General features: G+C 35.1%; 1 protein-coding gene across 1 annotated transcript in view; it reads right to left on the bottom strand.

Annotated features, from left to right (window-relative positions):
• Window positions 1–13946, bottom strand: part of MIA2 (MIA SH3 domain ER export factor 2) — a 36029-nt gene that overhangs the window by 10134 nt on the left and 11949 nt on the right. The window contains exons 8-20 of the mRNA XM_062495059.1: window positions 12333–12354; window positions 12132–12220; window positions 11662–11733; window positions 10977–11087; window positions 10589–10660; window positions 10067–10171; window positions 6429–6551; window positions 5690–5813; window positions 4843–4889; window positions 4571–4661; window positions 3243–3381; window positions 1554–1655; window positions 184–244 (exon numbers count right to left, since the gene is read on the bottom strand). Coding sequence (XP_062351043.1) covers window positions 184–244; window positions 1554–1655; window positions 3243–3381; window positions 4571–4661; window positions 4843–4889; window positions 5690–5813; window positions 6429–6551; window positions 10067–10171; window positions 10589–10660; window positions 10977–11087; window positions 11662–11733; window positions 12132–12220; window positions 12333–12354 — 1158 coding nt within the window. The remainder of the gene's footprint in view (window positions 1–183; window positions 245–1553; window positions 1656–3242; window positions 3382–4570; window positions 4662–4842; window positions 4890–5689; window positions 5814–6428; window positions 6552–10066; window positions 10172–10588; window positions 10661–10976; window positions 11088–11661; window positions 11734–12131; window positions 12221–12332; window positions 12355–13946) is intronic.

Here is a 13946-nt window from a genome sequence, read left to right as displayed (position 1 = left end):
GTGATCCCTGCTATGAAATGTTGTCAGTCAAAACCAGATGACATGAAGAAGAGAGAGGGGGAAGCAAAATTAGATACCCAACAAAGCCAAGCCAAATACAGTTCACAAGCTAACAGCAAGTGGTATTCCATTTGCAGTAACATCTCTCCTACTGGCATAGATGTTGTCAGATAGCAAAAATACCTGATTCTCATAAGAACGAATGGTTCTCTCCAGCTCTTCTTCAAGATCCTTGGCTCGCTCTCTGTTACAAAATTAGAATTTATGATATTGTAATAAAATGTGTGGGAAAGTTTTGAATACAATAAACTCAACAGTAGCCACAAGGTGTAATTAAGTTTGGTTTTTTTTTTATCCAAAAGACAGTATTGTCACTTAGGCCCACGGGACACAGAAAATTACACCAACAGTGGAAATTCCAGGCCTTACGTTACTGCAAACGGGGATGCAAACAAGAGGACAGAACCGAAACTCAACACACCTCCAACTTTTCAGTAGCTTGTGATGCTTCCAACATAAAGGCTATCCTTCCTCACATGCCCTACCAGCCAGCCTCACCCAGCTCAGCACAGGAACTGATGTGGCTGGAGCACCACACTGTCACAGGCTGTCACTGCCAGTCAGTCCTGAGGGGCAGTCACCTGCACGGAGGTGACTTCAACACCCCCTGTGTGATGCCACCCTGTGCACAGCCCCTACACTCTCACAGCAGGTGGGCCAAAGACACAGGCATTGCTTGGTTATAATTTGCAATATTAGTATTCCCTTTAAAATTAGACCTACAAAACCCATGTTCTGAATAAATCAGGAAGAGTGAAAGATTCTGTCTTTCTGTATGACTTCTGAAGAATGGTCCACAAGAAAGAATTCATCTAATTAACTCTTCAGGAAGCATTGATCACTATTGTTAGGCCTTATACTCCCATAAACACTGAAGTAAAATGGCAAATACACATTACATACTGAAAAATTATTCCACAGTTGGAGAAAATGAAGAAAAAATCCCAGGGGTACACAGCTGGTGTTACAAAAAACAGAGCAAAGCAGTTAAAAAACAGCTACAGAAATAATCACCCACAACAATATTTTAGTAAAGAATTTCTAAGCAACAGAACTATTTGACAAGCTTTGAGATACAGAAATAGAATACCCTAACTATACAGCACAAATGTTATCTCTGTAGGAAAACTGAACATTCCATTTACTTCACAACATTCTCTTTACTTTATATTTTTAGCTTTTCAGAAAGGGGAAATAGATTAGAGATCCAGCTCTTCCACACATTAAAGCTGATCTATCAGTACAATTAGGATTCTAACAGAAGAGAAATTGCTACAGCCTTCAACACCCAAACGTTTTAACAAATTAGAACCACCCTTAGTCTGCATTATTACAAACAAACTAGCATCTAACACACACACATACACACACACCACAAAGAAACTGTAAGAAAATACATTTGCTTATGCTGTGGGTTTTTTTAAATTCTCTGTTGCTCTTTCTTCACGTTGGAACAAGCAAACTTGTACCAAGAAACTAAAATCTGCAATTACCTGTAGCTGTTAAGTTCTTCAGCAGCATGAATAATTTTTTCATCTACTTTAGAAAGCTTTTCTTCCTTCTGTAGACGTTCCCTCTCTTCTACTGTCAACTTTCTTTAAAGAAAAAACAAAAACTGTGGTTAATTAACTGTGGCTAATTTTGTTTCAAGTCAACAATTTTGAAAGCAAAAAAAAATCCTATCAAACAAACTAAAACCCAAACTACACTAACGGCCAGCGATTTGTTCTGCTATTTTCTAAAAATAATTTTCTAGAGGAAAAAAAGATTGTTACTAGTTATTAAAAAAAAAAAAAAGTCCTTCCATGTCCTTCTTTTTCATCCTTATGACTTATTGGGCACTACAGAAGAGAAAATTCATACTCTACTCCACTGATTATGCACAAGGTAGTTCTACACACCACACAGGGATACCACTGCTGCATACAGCCCTGAATGGATAAACTGGTCATTTTCCTGTGAACAGCAGTTCTTAGCAATCAAGCTGTCTAAATCATGGATCTTGGGAACATGATTTAAATTTCTTTTCTACTCAATCTTCATTTCCTACTTTTTCATTTCCTCTGTTTGAACAGACACAATTTTAAAAAGATACCTTAATTAATTCTATTTTTTTTGTGCTGCTACATCACCACATCAGCTTCTCCCCACTCATTTTTAGCTCTTCTAAAATTCTTTGATAAGCAGTGTACATTTGCTGAGTTTTAGTGAAGTTATTTTTAAATAACATCCACACAGTCTGCTTTCTGCCTGCTTATTAACAGGCTCCTTCTCACTCCCTCCCTGCTATTTTTTAAAAATCAAAATGCTAACAAAGTGAATTCTACGATTTGTTGCATCTACAAAGATGTTAAACAGCTACACAAATACATAAGCTACAGAGCAGATTACTGAAAGTAATACTTCAAAAAGATCCTGCACACTGCTCAGTACAGGATCTAGTCTTGTGCTAATTCTCTTGCTGCCTTCAAGATTATGAAGGAACTTCTTTGATTTCTCTTTGAAGAAGTAATTTCTGATTAGTAAAACTGTAATTTTACCATTATGCCCTAAAGTGATGCACCCTGCTGCCACACACACACTCCTGAAGGTTACTACATGCCCTGGACCAATCGACTTTAATTTCTAGTCCTAAACATATTTCTGATTTCAATTGCTAGGTCATAATCCCTACTAACCCTCTGACTGTGGGGCAGATAGTACAGCCTTCATATTCTGGTATTCTTGGTGAGGAAAGCCTGATTCACAAGGGTACTGTGCTGCTTACCAAAAAGAGCTTGCCTATGTTTTAAGTTTAGTAAAATATATCTCATAGTTAAAGGACCTACTGATTTTCTTTCAGCAACTCTGACACATGTATTACACCTTATAATAATTCAATTAAAAAAAAAAAATCAAGCTTTCCTACTTTAATTGCCTTAGTTCATAGATTAAAAATCTGCAACCACTTTGTTCCTGTACTTGCTTGCGAAAAAGTCCTAAAACAAATTGTTCCATGGAAACAGTTTCTATAAACTATTGTAAACACAAACGTATATGAAAGTGTAATAAATTGTCTTCACAATTCAGAAGATTCTGGAAAGCAGTATTCAAACTTCCAGTAACTTTCAGTCCCGCAAATCAAAGTTACATTCAAATAAAACAGCAAGCATTAAGGAGATGATAAGAAGAGAAAGCAGCACCTGTGTAGCTTCATTTCATTTTCTTGATAAAGCTCAGTCATTACTTTAAGTTTCTGCTGAAGTTTTTGAACTTCACATTCAAAACGTTCATTTTCAGACTGCAAGGAAGCTTGTTGGCTTTGAAGGTTTTCTATGCGTTCTGTCAAATTTAGAGATAATTATACTGGGATAACATATTGGAAGTATTTTAGTACACAAGAAGTCTGCAGAAACCTTTGATCCTATGCTGATTTAATAACATAAGATATAAAGTTAATATATTTAAATATATGACAAAAAATGAGAAGCCAGCAACTATACTCTCTACCTGCCACAAAGTGCAGCCCTGCACATGTATCAGTACTTCCTCCAAACCACGTTAACTTCTTTGAAAACAACTCAGTTTTGTAATTCTAAATCTGAATTTTCATTTAGGGCTCTTATTGTAATTATTTGACTGAAGGAGTAAAACTAGCATCATCACGTGCTCTTGCAGATAGACCCACACAAGGTCTTCCTCAATAGCCTGAATGGGTAACTCAGATTTGTCAAACTAGCTTTATCTTTCCAAACTGAACTCAAAAACATGTTTCTTTTCCTAGTTACTATTCCTGTGCCTCTTTTCAAGAATTATAACAAAGCTTCAAGTAAGTTTGAATACCTTCATGGGACAGAGCTACAGTCAATTTGGAGAACTCACTAGCACAAGGAATATGTTTAAAGGACTGTAAGAAACTGAAAAAGTCAGAGAGCATTTCACCACCCAAATAACAAAGCCATACATTTGTAAGTGATGGCTATGATTATGTAAGCAATAGCTAACTACAGGTTCCAATTTGAACTTGAGTTGTTTTCATTACATAAGGTTTAATTCAGTATGTCCTACACAGCAAAGGAAAAGAAACAGAGCAAGATGTTTTTAAGCTCAATTCTCTAAATGCAGTACTTTACATTTTAAGGACTGAGCTTGCAAACTAACCCATTACAAACTAACCATAATTAAGCTACCCTTTCAATAGATGGTTTTAAAATTTTGATTGAAACTCTACTGTTTCATGTCCAGAAATTACGTAAAGGAGGTATTATGTATTTATTAACATCACTTTGCTCTTGTATTTTAAGATTCTGTAACTTAATAGTTACAAAATATTCCAACAAAGTACAACCAAATTTGCAACTTGGATTGCTCTACATCTAAAATCATGTATTTAAAATAGGTAAGCAACTTAGAAATTAATTTCAAAAATTAAGTAGTTATTAATGTTAACTTAATTCAGTTTTTACTTGCAGCCTGTAACACCATTTTACCAAAGCAGCATCTTATTAAAGGCAAAACAAGATTTAATTACCTGTAAGTTCTCCTTTAGCTTTATTTTCATCAGACAGTTTTGAATACATTTGGTCTCTTTCTGCCTCCATGGTCTTTAAACAAGCATTTAACTACAATTAAAATTGAAAAAAGAACATTATAAGATTACCAGATTAAAAAAGTGCTTGTATGCAAAAATACCTAACTAATCATTAAAAGATGCTGAACTCTGATATTGGTATTACCAAAATAATTACATATATTCCCTCTAGTTTTCCCTCTTCCACCCACAAATTTCTTAAAATCATGTACCTTTGCAGCATAGATCAATTTCTTTACAGTTCGTTTTTGCTCATCATCTGCTTGAAGGAATAGAACAGTAAGTCACATAAAAAGCATGAAAGGGTTTGTGACAGAGCTTACTGCTATTATTTGGTTTTTATATGAAACCAATGCCAACGTACTAGAATAGGTACAGCACACTTGGAGGATAAAAGAGCAAAAACAACCCACAAAAGAGTGAGTAGGAGATATGCCAATACTGTAGTGCTTTGTTTGCCAGTCAGTCACAACTCAGATTGGTCATGTTGAAAGTGAGATGCTGAATACATGCTCTAAGACTCATGGGCATGTGCCCTATGGTACCATAAGCACCAGCACAAAAAGAAGCTCGGCAAGAAGGAAGAGGAAGGGCTTTTCTGTACTGCTGGTTAATGGGACTCACATCTACACCCATTAGATGACAGTGCTACTAAACTGCCTGCAACAAGTGATTCCTCTGTAAAGATAAGGAAGCAGAAATTAGGCTCTAAGAACCCTCAGTACTACTGCTGGGAGGAACTTGAAGAAGAAATAAAAGCAAGATTTCAACCTAAAAATGCCACAGAGTCACTGCAGAATTCTGCAAGAGACTGACCACTGAGCCTTTACATTGCTCTATGACTGACTGTATGCCACACAGTGCTGAACAGGAGAATGAGTTGCTGTTCCAGAGATGTGTAAGCACCAGTTAACTGTTCTACATGAATGACATCAGGCGAGATTTAAAAAATCCGACTTTTGTATAAACCTAATCTTTCAAATTTCCGGGAAGTTAGTCAGTTCTGTATGCCTAAAATATCTGTTAAATATTTAAATAGGGAAACTAAACAAACCATACCTAAGTGCTCTCCATTCTCTGTTTCACCTTTTGTATCTGTGTCCCAGTGGTTGTCATCAATGTCACCATCTTCTCGTATTGCTGAACTCCAGTCTTTCATGTTCAGTATATATTGTGTCAGTGACTAAGAAAAAGCACACAAAAACCTCACAAACAAATGCAAGCAATGAAAATGTAGTTATCATTACAATTACTTCCCAAGATTTCTGTCCTTTTAGTTCCCTTAGTAGATTAAGTCAACCCCACATACAGGATTCTAGATAACACTTTTGTCTGATAAAACTTTTTCTATCAAAACATGTATATGCAGGTCAAGAGGCACATCCTTGTGAAGCATTTTCAGACAGCTCTAACCATGCATGCTTTTAGTCAGGCTTGTGCATGCAAGGCACACAACTATAAGAATATACACCCAAGTCCCACATTACAAAGTGGGGACGGGGGGAAAGCCAATACTGTGTTAGAACTAGAAGAGTTTTTCCTTAGTTGTCATTATCAGACTGCTCCATTGTGTAGCTAAGCAACCTTTTTTTTTTTTTTTTTTTTTTTTTTTTTTTTTTTTTTTTTTTTTTTTTTTTTGTTTAGCCAGAAACATGACATTAGAGAACAGAGACAGCAAACAAGAATCCAAAACAGCATAAGGCATATTAAGACAAGGAGAGGTTGTCAGGCTTTCTAAGAACTCTATGATTAGCATCAGTCTGAATAATTTGATTCAATCCCAAATGTCATAATTTACCTTGATTTGGCTCTCTTTATTTTTCAAAACTTCTTCTACATCTGTTTTAGATGATTCAAACATCTTTGTTTGTTCATTTAACTCACTAAGTCGTTCACCCCATCCTTCAGCTTCTTGTAAAAGCTAAAAAGGGAAATACCAGATTAGTGTGATTGCCTACAAACCAAGAATTGAGGATGAATAGTACTGAGCCTGTCACATATACTGTCTATACATAAGTGGGATTTAAACCTCTCACCCACCAGTAAGAATTAGCAGAGATAAGACTACAAGAAAGTTACCTAAAGAATTGAAAATTAAGACTTCTATGTTATAGTTCAGTTGCTTTAACTGCTATAGCTGTCCACTGCAATTAGCTGTTAGGATATTTTTAACCATTTATAGGAAGTGTTCAGTTTATTCCATTCAAGTTTAAAGACCTTGTTGCAACAATAGCAATGAATATAAAATAGTGATAATTTATTTAACAGTGACATACACTGGGGAATGGATGTAAAACAAACCCCAATATGCACACACACACTTCTGAAATGGTGCCTGTGTCTTTTCAACTTAGAAGTGGTCAGAGAAGTAAGGGAAAACAGGAAGCTTTAAGGCAGTTATTTATATTCATGTGACTTGCAAAACTGCATTATTTCTCCTCCTCTTCTCCACAGCTCTTGAAGTAATGTTAAAATTCTATTTTTAAAAAGCTTGCCCATTAATGAAAGTCACAGCTGTATGCAATCAACACCTACTAGTATCTATCTCTGCAATTAACTGTGCTTAACTAAAATGATAAGTAGGTTCCAAGGTTACATTTTACAGATATTCCCTACTAAAAATCTCATTTCACAAAAATATTTTACACAAGTAAAGGTATTAGAACACTTCATCACCAGCTATTAAAAACAACCACTGCAACATATTAACTAATAACATTGTAAGAAGAAAATTGAACATATTTCAATTAAGATGTAAATTTCTGTTACGACAAAACATGCGCTACAACATGTGGTAAAGTACAAACAAATGGCCTGTTAAAAAAGTATTGCTTAAAGTTGCACAACACGCAATTAATTTAAGAGCAGTAAATGTACAGAAAAGAATAACTAGGTTGAGCAATGAGAACTTAGCAGGCAGTTACACTAAAAATAAAATCAGAAAACGGTAATTAAACAGGGGAACTGCCATGTAAATAGACAAGCAAACCTGAACACTACTTATCAAAGATAAACTAGAAGGCACAGAACAAAGAGTATGTGACTACAATAACATTCATTGCCCCTTGGTAAACCATTGCACTTTCCAAGTTGTAGAAGTCATGCCAAAATTTGCAGAATCATGCAAACGACATATTAGGGATTAGAAGACATACACAGAATTATTTTTATCATTAACTGTATCATCAAAAGATGACTTTTAAGAGATTCCTTCTTCATGAAGCCAAAGAGAAAATAAATTTACATGACTTTATACACCTGTAAGAATCACAATAAAGAGAAACAGCAAGGATTTGCAATGAGCTAAAGCAATATATACTTCTAATGTTACTGAAGAAGAAAAACAAAAAAAACAGCAAAGCACACAAGTTCATTAACAGCCTTGTTCAACCTAAAAGGCTGAAATCCTCTCTGACACATCACAAACCTGAAATGGCACATCTCAAAGTTTAAGCTATGAAGTGCCAGAAGATTATGACCCATTTATGCAAATGAACAGAGGAAGAAAGGACTTTAGTTTCTGTGAACAAATAACACCTTTGTTACTTTTTGAGCATATGTGAAATTCCATCTTTAAAAAAAAAAGAAAGAAAAACAAAAGAATATGGATATTCTGATACAGTAAACTAACTCTCATACTAAGAAAGCACCTCAGAAATGAGAACACAAATAATTAAGGCAGACACTTTCTCTTTTGACTTATTAGGTTCCAGCAACAAATAACAATAGGTTATTTATCTACTAAAAAGCATAGCAAACTATAATATGCACAGATGTTCTCAAAGTACTGAAAACTGCAACAAACCTCAGTTAACAACGAAGTGTAGTAATTAATCCTAAATAATGTGGTTAAGGAATTACTTATACCCAGGTTGTTTAATCTGGAAGAAATGCAAAAGAACTTTTTTTTTTATCATCTAGGAACTTGGCAATTATACCCTGGAAATTGTTTTTACTAATTTTTTTCCCTCGTTTTCCTTGATATAAAAAGATTGCCTAAGAAATACAGACAATTGCCAGCACTTAATATTATATTTCTCCAAGTACTGTTTCTTTTACTTTATTAGAAAGGAAGGAAAGTGATTTTTGTCACACACACGAATAATTGGATTATTTCTGTTTGAACCCAAGAAATGGCCACAGGGGAAAAAAAAGAAAATTCCTCTCTATAAAAACTTTGTGTATTGCTTCTCAACGTTTATTACATAAGAATACTGTCACACTTGAAACAAAGCACTGAGACCAGACCTTTCCTCCTCACAAGAACAAAGAGGATGTAGAGGTTAGAAAAAAAAACCCTCTTGAATGAAAATCATTCTCAAGCAATTCAATATCACAATGATAATAGTCAAATCCACTGCTTCTCCACCCACAGCTCTCAATAAAACTGTCTTGCTTCTTTGGTAATCACAAGCATAGACTCCTTCTAGAATTAGGGAAAAATATCAAGTTTTACTAACACGAGTTGTGCAGAAGTTGAAACACTCCTCCTACAAAAAAATTATTTCCAGTATCCCTTTCTTTTTTCCTGAATCACTAAGTTTGACATACACTCTGTTTTGACACAGAGAACTACAGCACTTCCCAGCTTTTATAAGACTGCTATAAAGCAATAGGCCTGTTCTTCCACTCCCATGAATACTCTTTTCCCCCTGCAAATATCTACCAGGTAATTCCTCAGACAACATGGACATCATCAGTCAGCCAGGAAAATAAGCCATATCCATTAAAACCACAACAAACCACCTCAAACCAACATTACACAGAACATTACATGTTCATATAAAATATCCATTTATTAGAAAAGAGAAATAGCTTCACTGTAAAGCAACCCATTGCACAGGACAACTACTGCACATGCTAAATATTTTTAAATATTCAGTATTTTTCATGATCTGGCAACAGCACTGAGGAAAATAAGACAATTAAATCTGGGAAGTAACAGTCTTCTGTTTCTTTCTGTTATGTACCTGACTTTCAATTAATACATCTACAGTGGAACTAGAGTATGTTTTTTACCTGCCTTCTGAATACTCTGTACTTCCTCAATTTCTTTGGCTTTCTAGATCAAGTAAAAGAATTTTCTCTCTGCCTCTAGAGAATCCTAGATTTGGACTTTTACAGAGATTTCTGCTTTCCTTCAGGTCTCAGCAAAGTTCTTATTAGACTTACATTACCACAGGCTCTCCTTCCACTGCTCCAAGCGTGATTCCCCACAAACTGTAACTATAATATCTTGTAAAACAGGATTATTTTAGACAAAGTTACTCCAATGTAAAATTGGTTTAAAAACAATGTCTTCTTCCTCATTCCATTTACTAAAACACACAAGACATATTAACAAACTAGTTGAGGATGAATGAGCTCTGGAAAAATCATATATATTAGTGTCATAGAAAAGCACAGTATTTCTAAGGATAACTAGGAAGAACCTACCTGTTTCTCACTTTCCTGGAGATGGCTGTTTTCATCTACTGCATCTTGAACAGATGTCTTGAGTCTCTCAGTATTAATCTGATACACTTTTAGGGTGGACTTGGCCTAAGTGGAATTAAAAAGTGTGTTGTTTAAATAGTATTGGTGAAGATATAGGCAGGGTCATGATGGTATTACTGGACTTGTCTTAGGTTTTCTGGTTGTGCTACACATATAGTCTCACATTTTCCTTACAGTTTCAACAGTTTTTGTTGACTGTAGTTTTGCAATACTATATGTCACTGAGGAGTAAGGAAGTGAAGAAAAGACGTGGTAACTACTTCTCAATAAATGCCAATCACTGTATTAAATTTAAAAATTGCTCAATCAAGCCACACCAAAGTACTAAGCCTTACAAAGTCTTTTTACACAGTATATTATTACTGCACCCTTAACAGGAAAAAAAAAATCAAAACAGTAACTACATGGGGAATAGAGAAATTGCAGAGATTTGAAAACAGAAACTATGAAGGTGAGACATACCTCATCAATTTGTGACTGGATAGATTTTTCTTCATTCTCTAAAGACTCCACTTTCTCCTGAATTTCAGCCACCTGAAAATTATTACTTGTTATACAGCTTCTTTCACATATTCGACTGACAATGTCTAGGCAATTAATAAAATTATTTTTATTTTCAGACTGAGAAAGTTCTACTGCTGAATCAGTAAAAATGTCTGTAAAAAAAAGCTTTTCTTCAGGTATTTTCCTTTATCATTCTTCTAATATTACAAGGAAGACAAAATGGAAAATGTAGTTTTTCTTTCAGAACACACAAAACAATAGTTTGTCTTCTTGGCAGAGATTTTGTTTCTGTGAGAATTTTTTTTTAAATCAATAGGAACAAAGACAGGATTCTATTTATTCTTACCAAGGTATCATTTTCCAACTGCTTAGATTTTTCTTCTTCCAGTTCTTTTTCTAGATTCTTTATTTCCTCATTGAGTTTCAAGTTTGACTTGTTCAGTTTTTCATGCACTTCCTAAATCAAGGTGATTGTGAGTTAATAAAACATTTGGTATTAATTACATATGAAGACAAAAAGTACATTTTAAATATGACAGCAAAGTATGTTTTACTCAAATACTTTAGAGACTCCTGCATGAAAAAAAGCTGTAAGAATTAGCTCTATAGGATCTGAGGTGCAAAAGGAAATAAACCTACTTGCTTTTTTTTTACATGGATTTTATAGAGCCTATTAGGTATTTGATTCACTTATTAGGTATTTGATTCACAACTCTTTTACAAAAATACTACATGCACTACCATCTCTCCTAGAAATGGGAACGATTTACTTCTTAAAATTAAATATTCCAATGTCCAATATGCCATTTGTTCTAGTATCACTCACCCTCAATGCAATTGTTAAAAAAGGCTTCTCTTAATTTAAATGCTTTGATTTTAAGTCATTTTCACTAATCCAATTAAAATAATTGTGTTGGAGTTTTTGAGTTCGTCTGACTTCTTTTTTTTTGAATGTTCTTTCATATGGGTCACATTTTTCCTAAAATACTGCCTTATATTGTAGAAATAACAATTTCCATTTATCTTTTTACCTCAAAAAAAGATGTGTCTGTTGATTCTTTCATAGTGTTACCATCCTTCAGAGACAACTGTAAATCTTCAAACTGAAAAGGAATTACTTTGTGTCAGAATAGAAGTAAATAGTTGATTAAATACTAGCAATAATTTGCAATACTCTCGTCTGAAACCTAGACATCACCTAAATATTCACAAATGCACCTTGCTGGAAATCAGGAAAGCCTTAACCCTAACTACACTATCCCAGTGACATAAACAAAAAAAAAGACATTGTGAAGTTGCTTCCAGTGCAATATATTGTATTGAGAGTTTAAAGAGAGCACTTGCTAACACCTTAATTGCTCTTAAAGGCACTGACAGAAAAAAAGCATTTGAATAATCCCTTTAAAAGCTTTAAAACATCTTACTTCCAGAAAAGTTACTACTTTACTTGATTGAATCCATTTCTATGACATATCTGAAAGCAATAAATGAGGGCCGTTACCTCTTTTTTGCAGAGGCTGAGTTTTTCGAGAATTTTGCATTTTTCTTCAACTAGTTCAGCAATTTTATTGGCAAGCTGTTTTTCCCTTCCTAAAAAGTGAAATACAAGCAAATGTGGCATCATCCAAATAAAGGTGAAAATAGAAACAATAAAGTCATATCCAAAGAAATATAAAAAATGAAGTATCAGAAATAAGCTTACCTACATAAAGTCGACTTCTAACCTGAAAAAAAAGATAATAAATACTGAAAATGTCTGATCAATTACTCTTGCATCGTATCTGAAAACTATTTTTTTTAAGCTGTGGTTCCATGCCAAGTTTAACCATGGAACTTTAAAAAGGAGTATAAATACAGGCTTCTATTAAAAACAGGCAATCATATCCTCTGCTCTTACTCTCTCCACATGTGTTTGCCCAGTCCTTCTCCCACTCTTATCAGACAAAAGAGAGGAAAGGAGATTAGTCTTCCCCTGGATCACTTTAATAACACACCTCTGCATATTCATCACACAACCACGACTGCCTACACAAAGCCCCATAGTGGACACACACAGTCAGAAGAGTACAAAAGGGAAGGGAGGGAGAAGCTCCATACATGAGCTCAGATTTCCTGTTGGGAAAGATCTCCCACACATTACAATGCACATCAGTTAAAGCTGCAGTAAGGTACTACCTGATGGGCATCCTTCAAGTGCCAAGTGAGCAGCTGCCACGTGGGGTCTAGTGCCCTACAATCAAAATCTAACAAACTGCAGGGCAAAATCTGTCACAAATGGCCTGCACCAGAGATGCAAAACTTGGCTGAACCCACAAAACTGCTACAACACAGCACTTCCCCCACGGCTGGGCCTGGGTCATGTGCCTAATGTAGCAATGGGTCCTTCAGATCTTCCATGCTTTCTCCTCATTTAAATCCAAGGAGTCAAAAAAAACAAAGAAAATGTAACGAAGTTGTAAGTATACTTTTATCTTATCATCCCCAATCGATGTTTAGTTACTCCATTACTTTTCATTACTCATCAATTCTTCAAGGAGTAGTCATGCAGTTCTAAGTATGGATGACTGAAAAAGCTATCAATAACTTCTGTAGTATCTCATGCCTTAAGTGACATGCGCAGGAGGAAAACAATACCAGGTGAGCTGCATGCAAGATTTCAGTTCCAAATGCCTTCTGCATCACCTAGAGGGATGCCTCTAGAGAACAAAAGGCATGACCAAATTATACTACATTAACTTACACAAACATTGATCCCCTTACAGACAAGGTTAGTTGATGTTAAAACTCTAAAAATGCAGTTGCTCATATCTGAAAAATTAAAAAGCTATGCAACCAGTCTTAAAATATGAGTATTATTACACCAACTATCAAAATCACACTGTCTGTATGAGAATATGTGAAGAATGGAAAGAAATTTAGAATACTGAAATACAGATACTGACCCCATTTCCGTAGCAGGGAAAGTATGGTAGGCAACTTTTATTACTCACATCTTTACTTACTCTCAAGAGAAGATAGGCATTACCTCAAAAATATAATCTGATTTGTGCATTAAAAGGTTTCAGTACTGCAATTCTCAAAGTCATCAGATTAGTGCTCACAAAGAGCAAGCAGTTAAATTGGTTCAGTGTTCCAATGCTGCAATCAACAGAATCCAGGTGTCACTGTCCAGTTTTAAAATGCCTCCCTTGACAGGAAACAATGTGGACTGCTTTTGCTTACAATTACCATGCAAGACCTGAGCTGCTCTGGCTACGGCCAGGCTAGTGACAGAGATATCAATACACACAGCAATACTGACACCCTAGGGAAGACA

Source organism: Cinclus cinclus, chromosome 6 (genome assembly GCF_963662255.1).
Source record: "Cinclus cinclus chromosome 6, bCinCin1.1, whole genome shotgun sequence".
Classification (NCBI taxonomy): Eukaryota; Metazoa; Chordata; class Aves; order Passeriformes; family Cinclidae; genus Cinclus; species Cinclus cinclus.
This window is presented reverse-complemented; position numbering and strand designations above follow the sequence as displayed.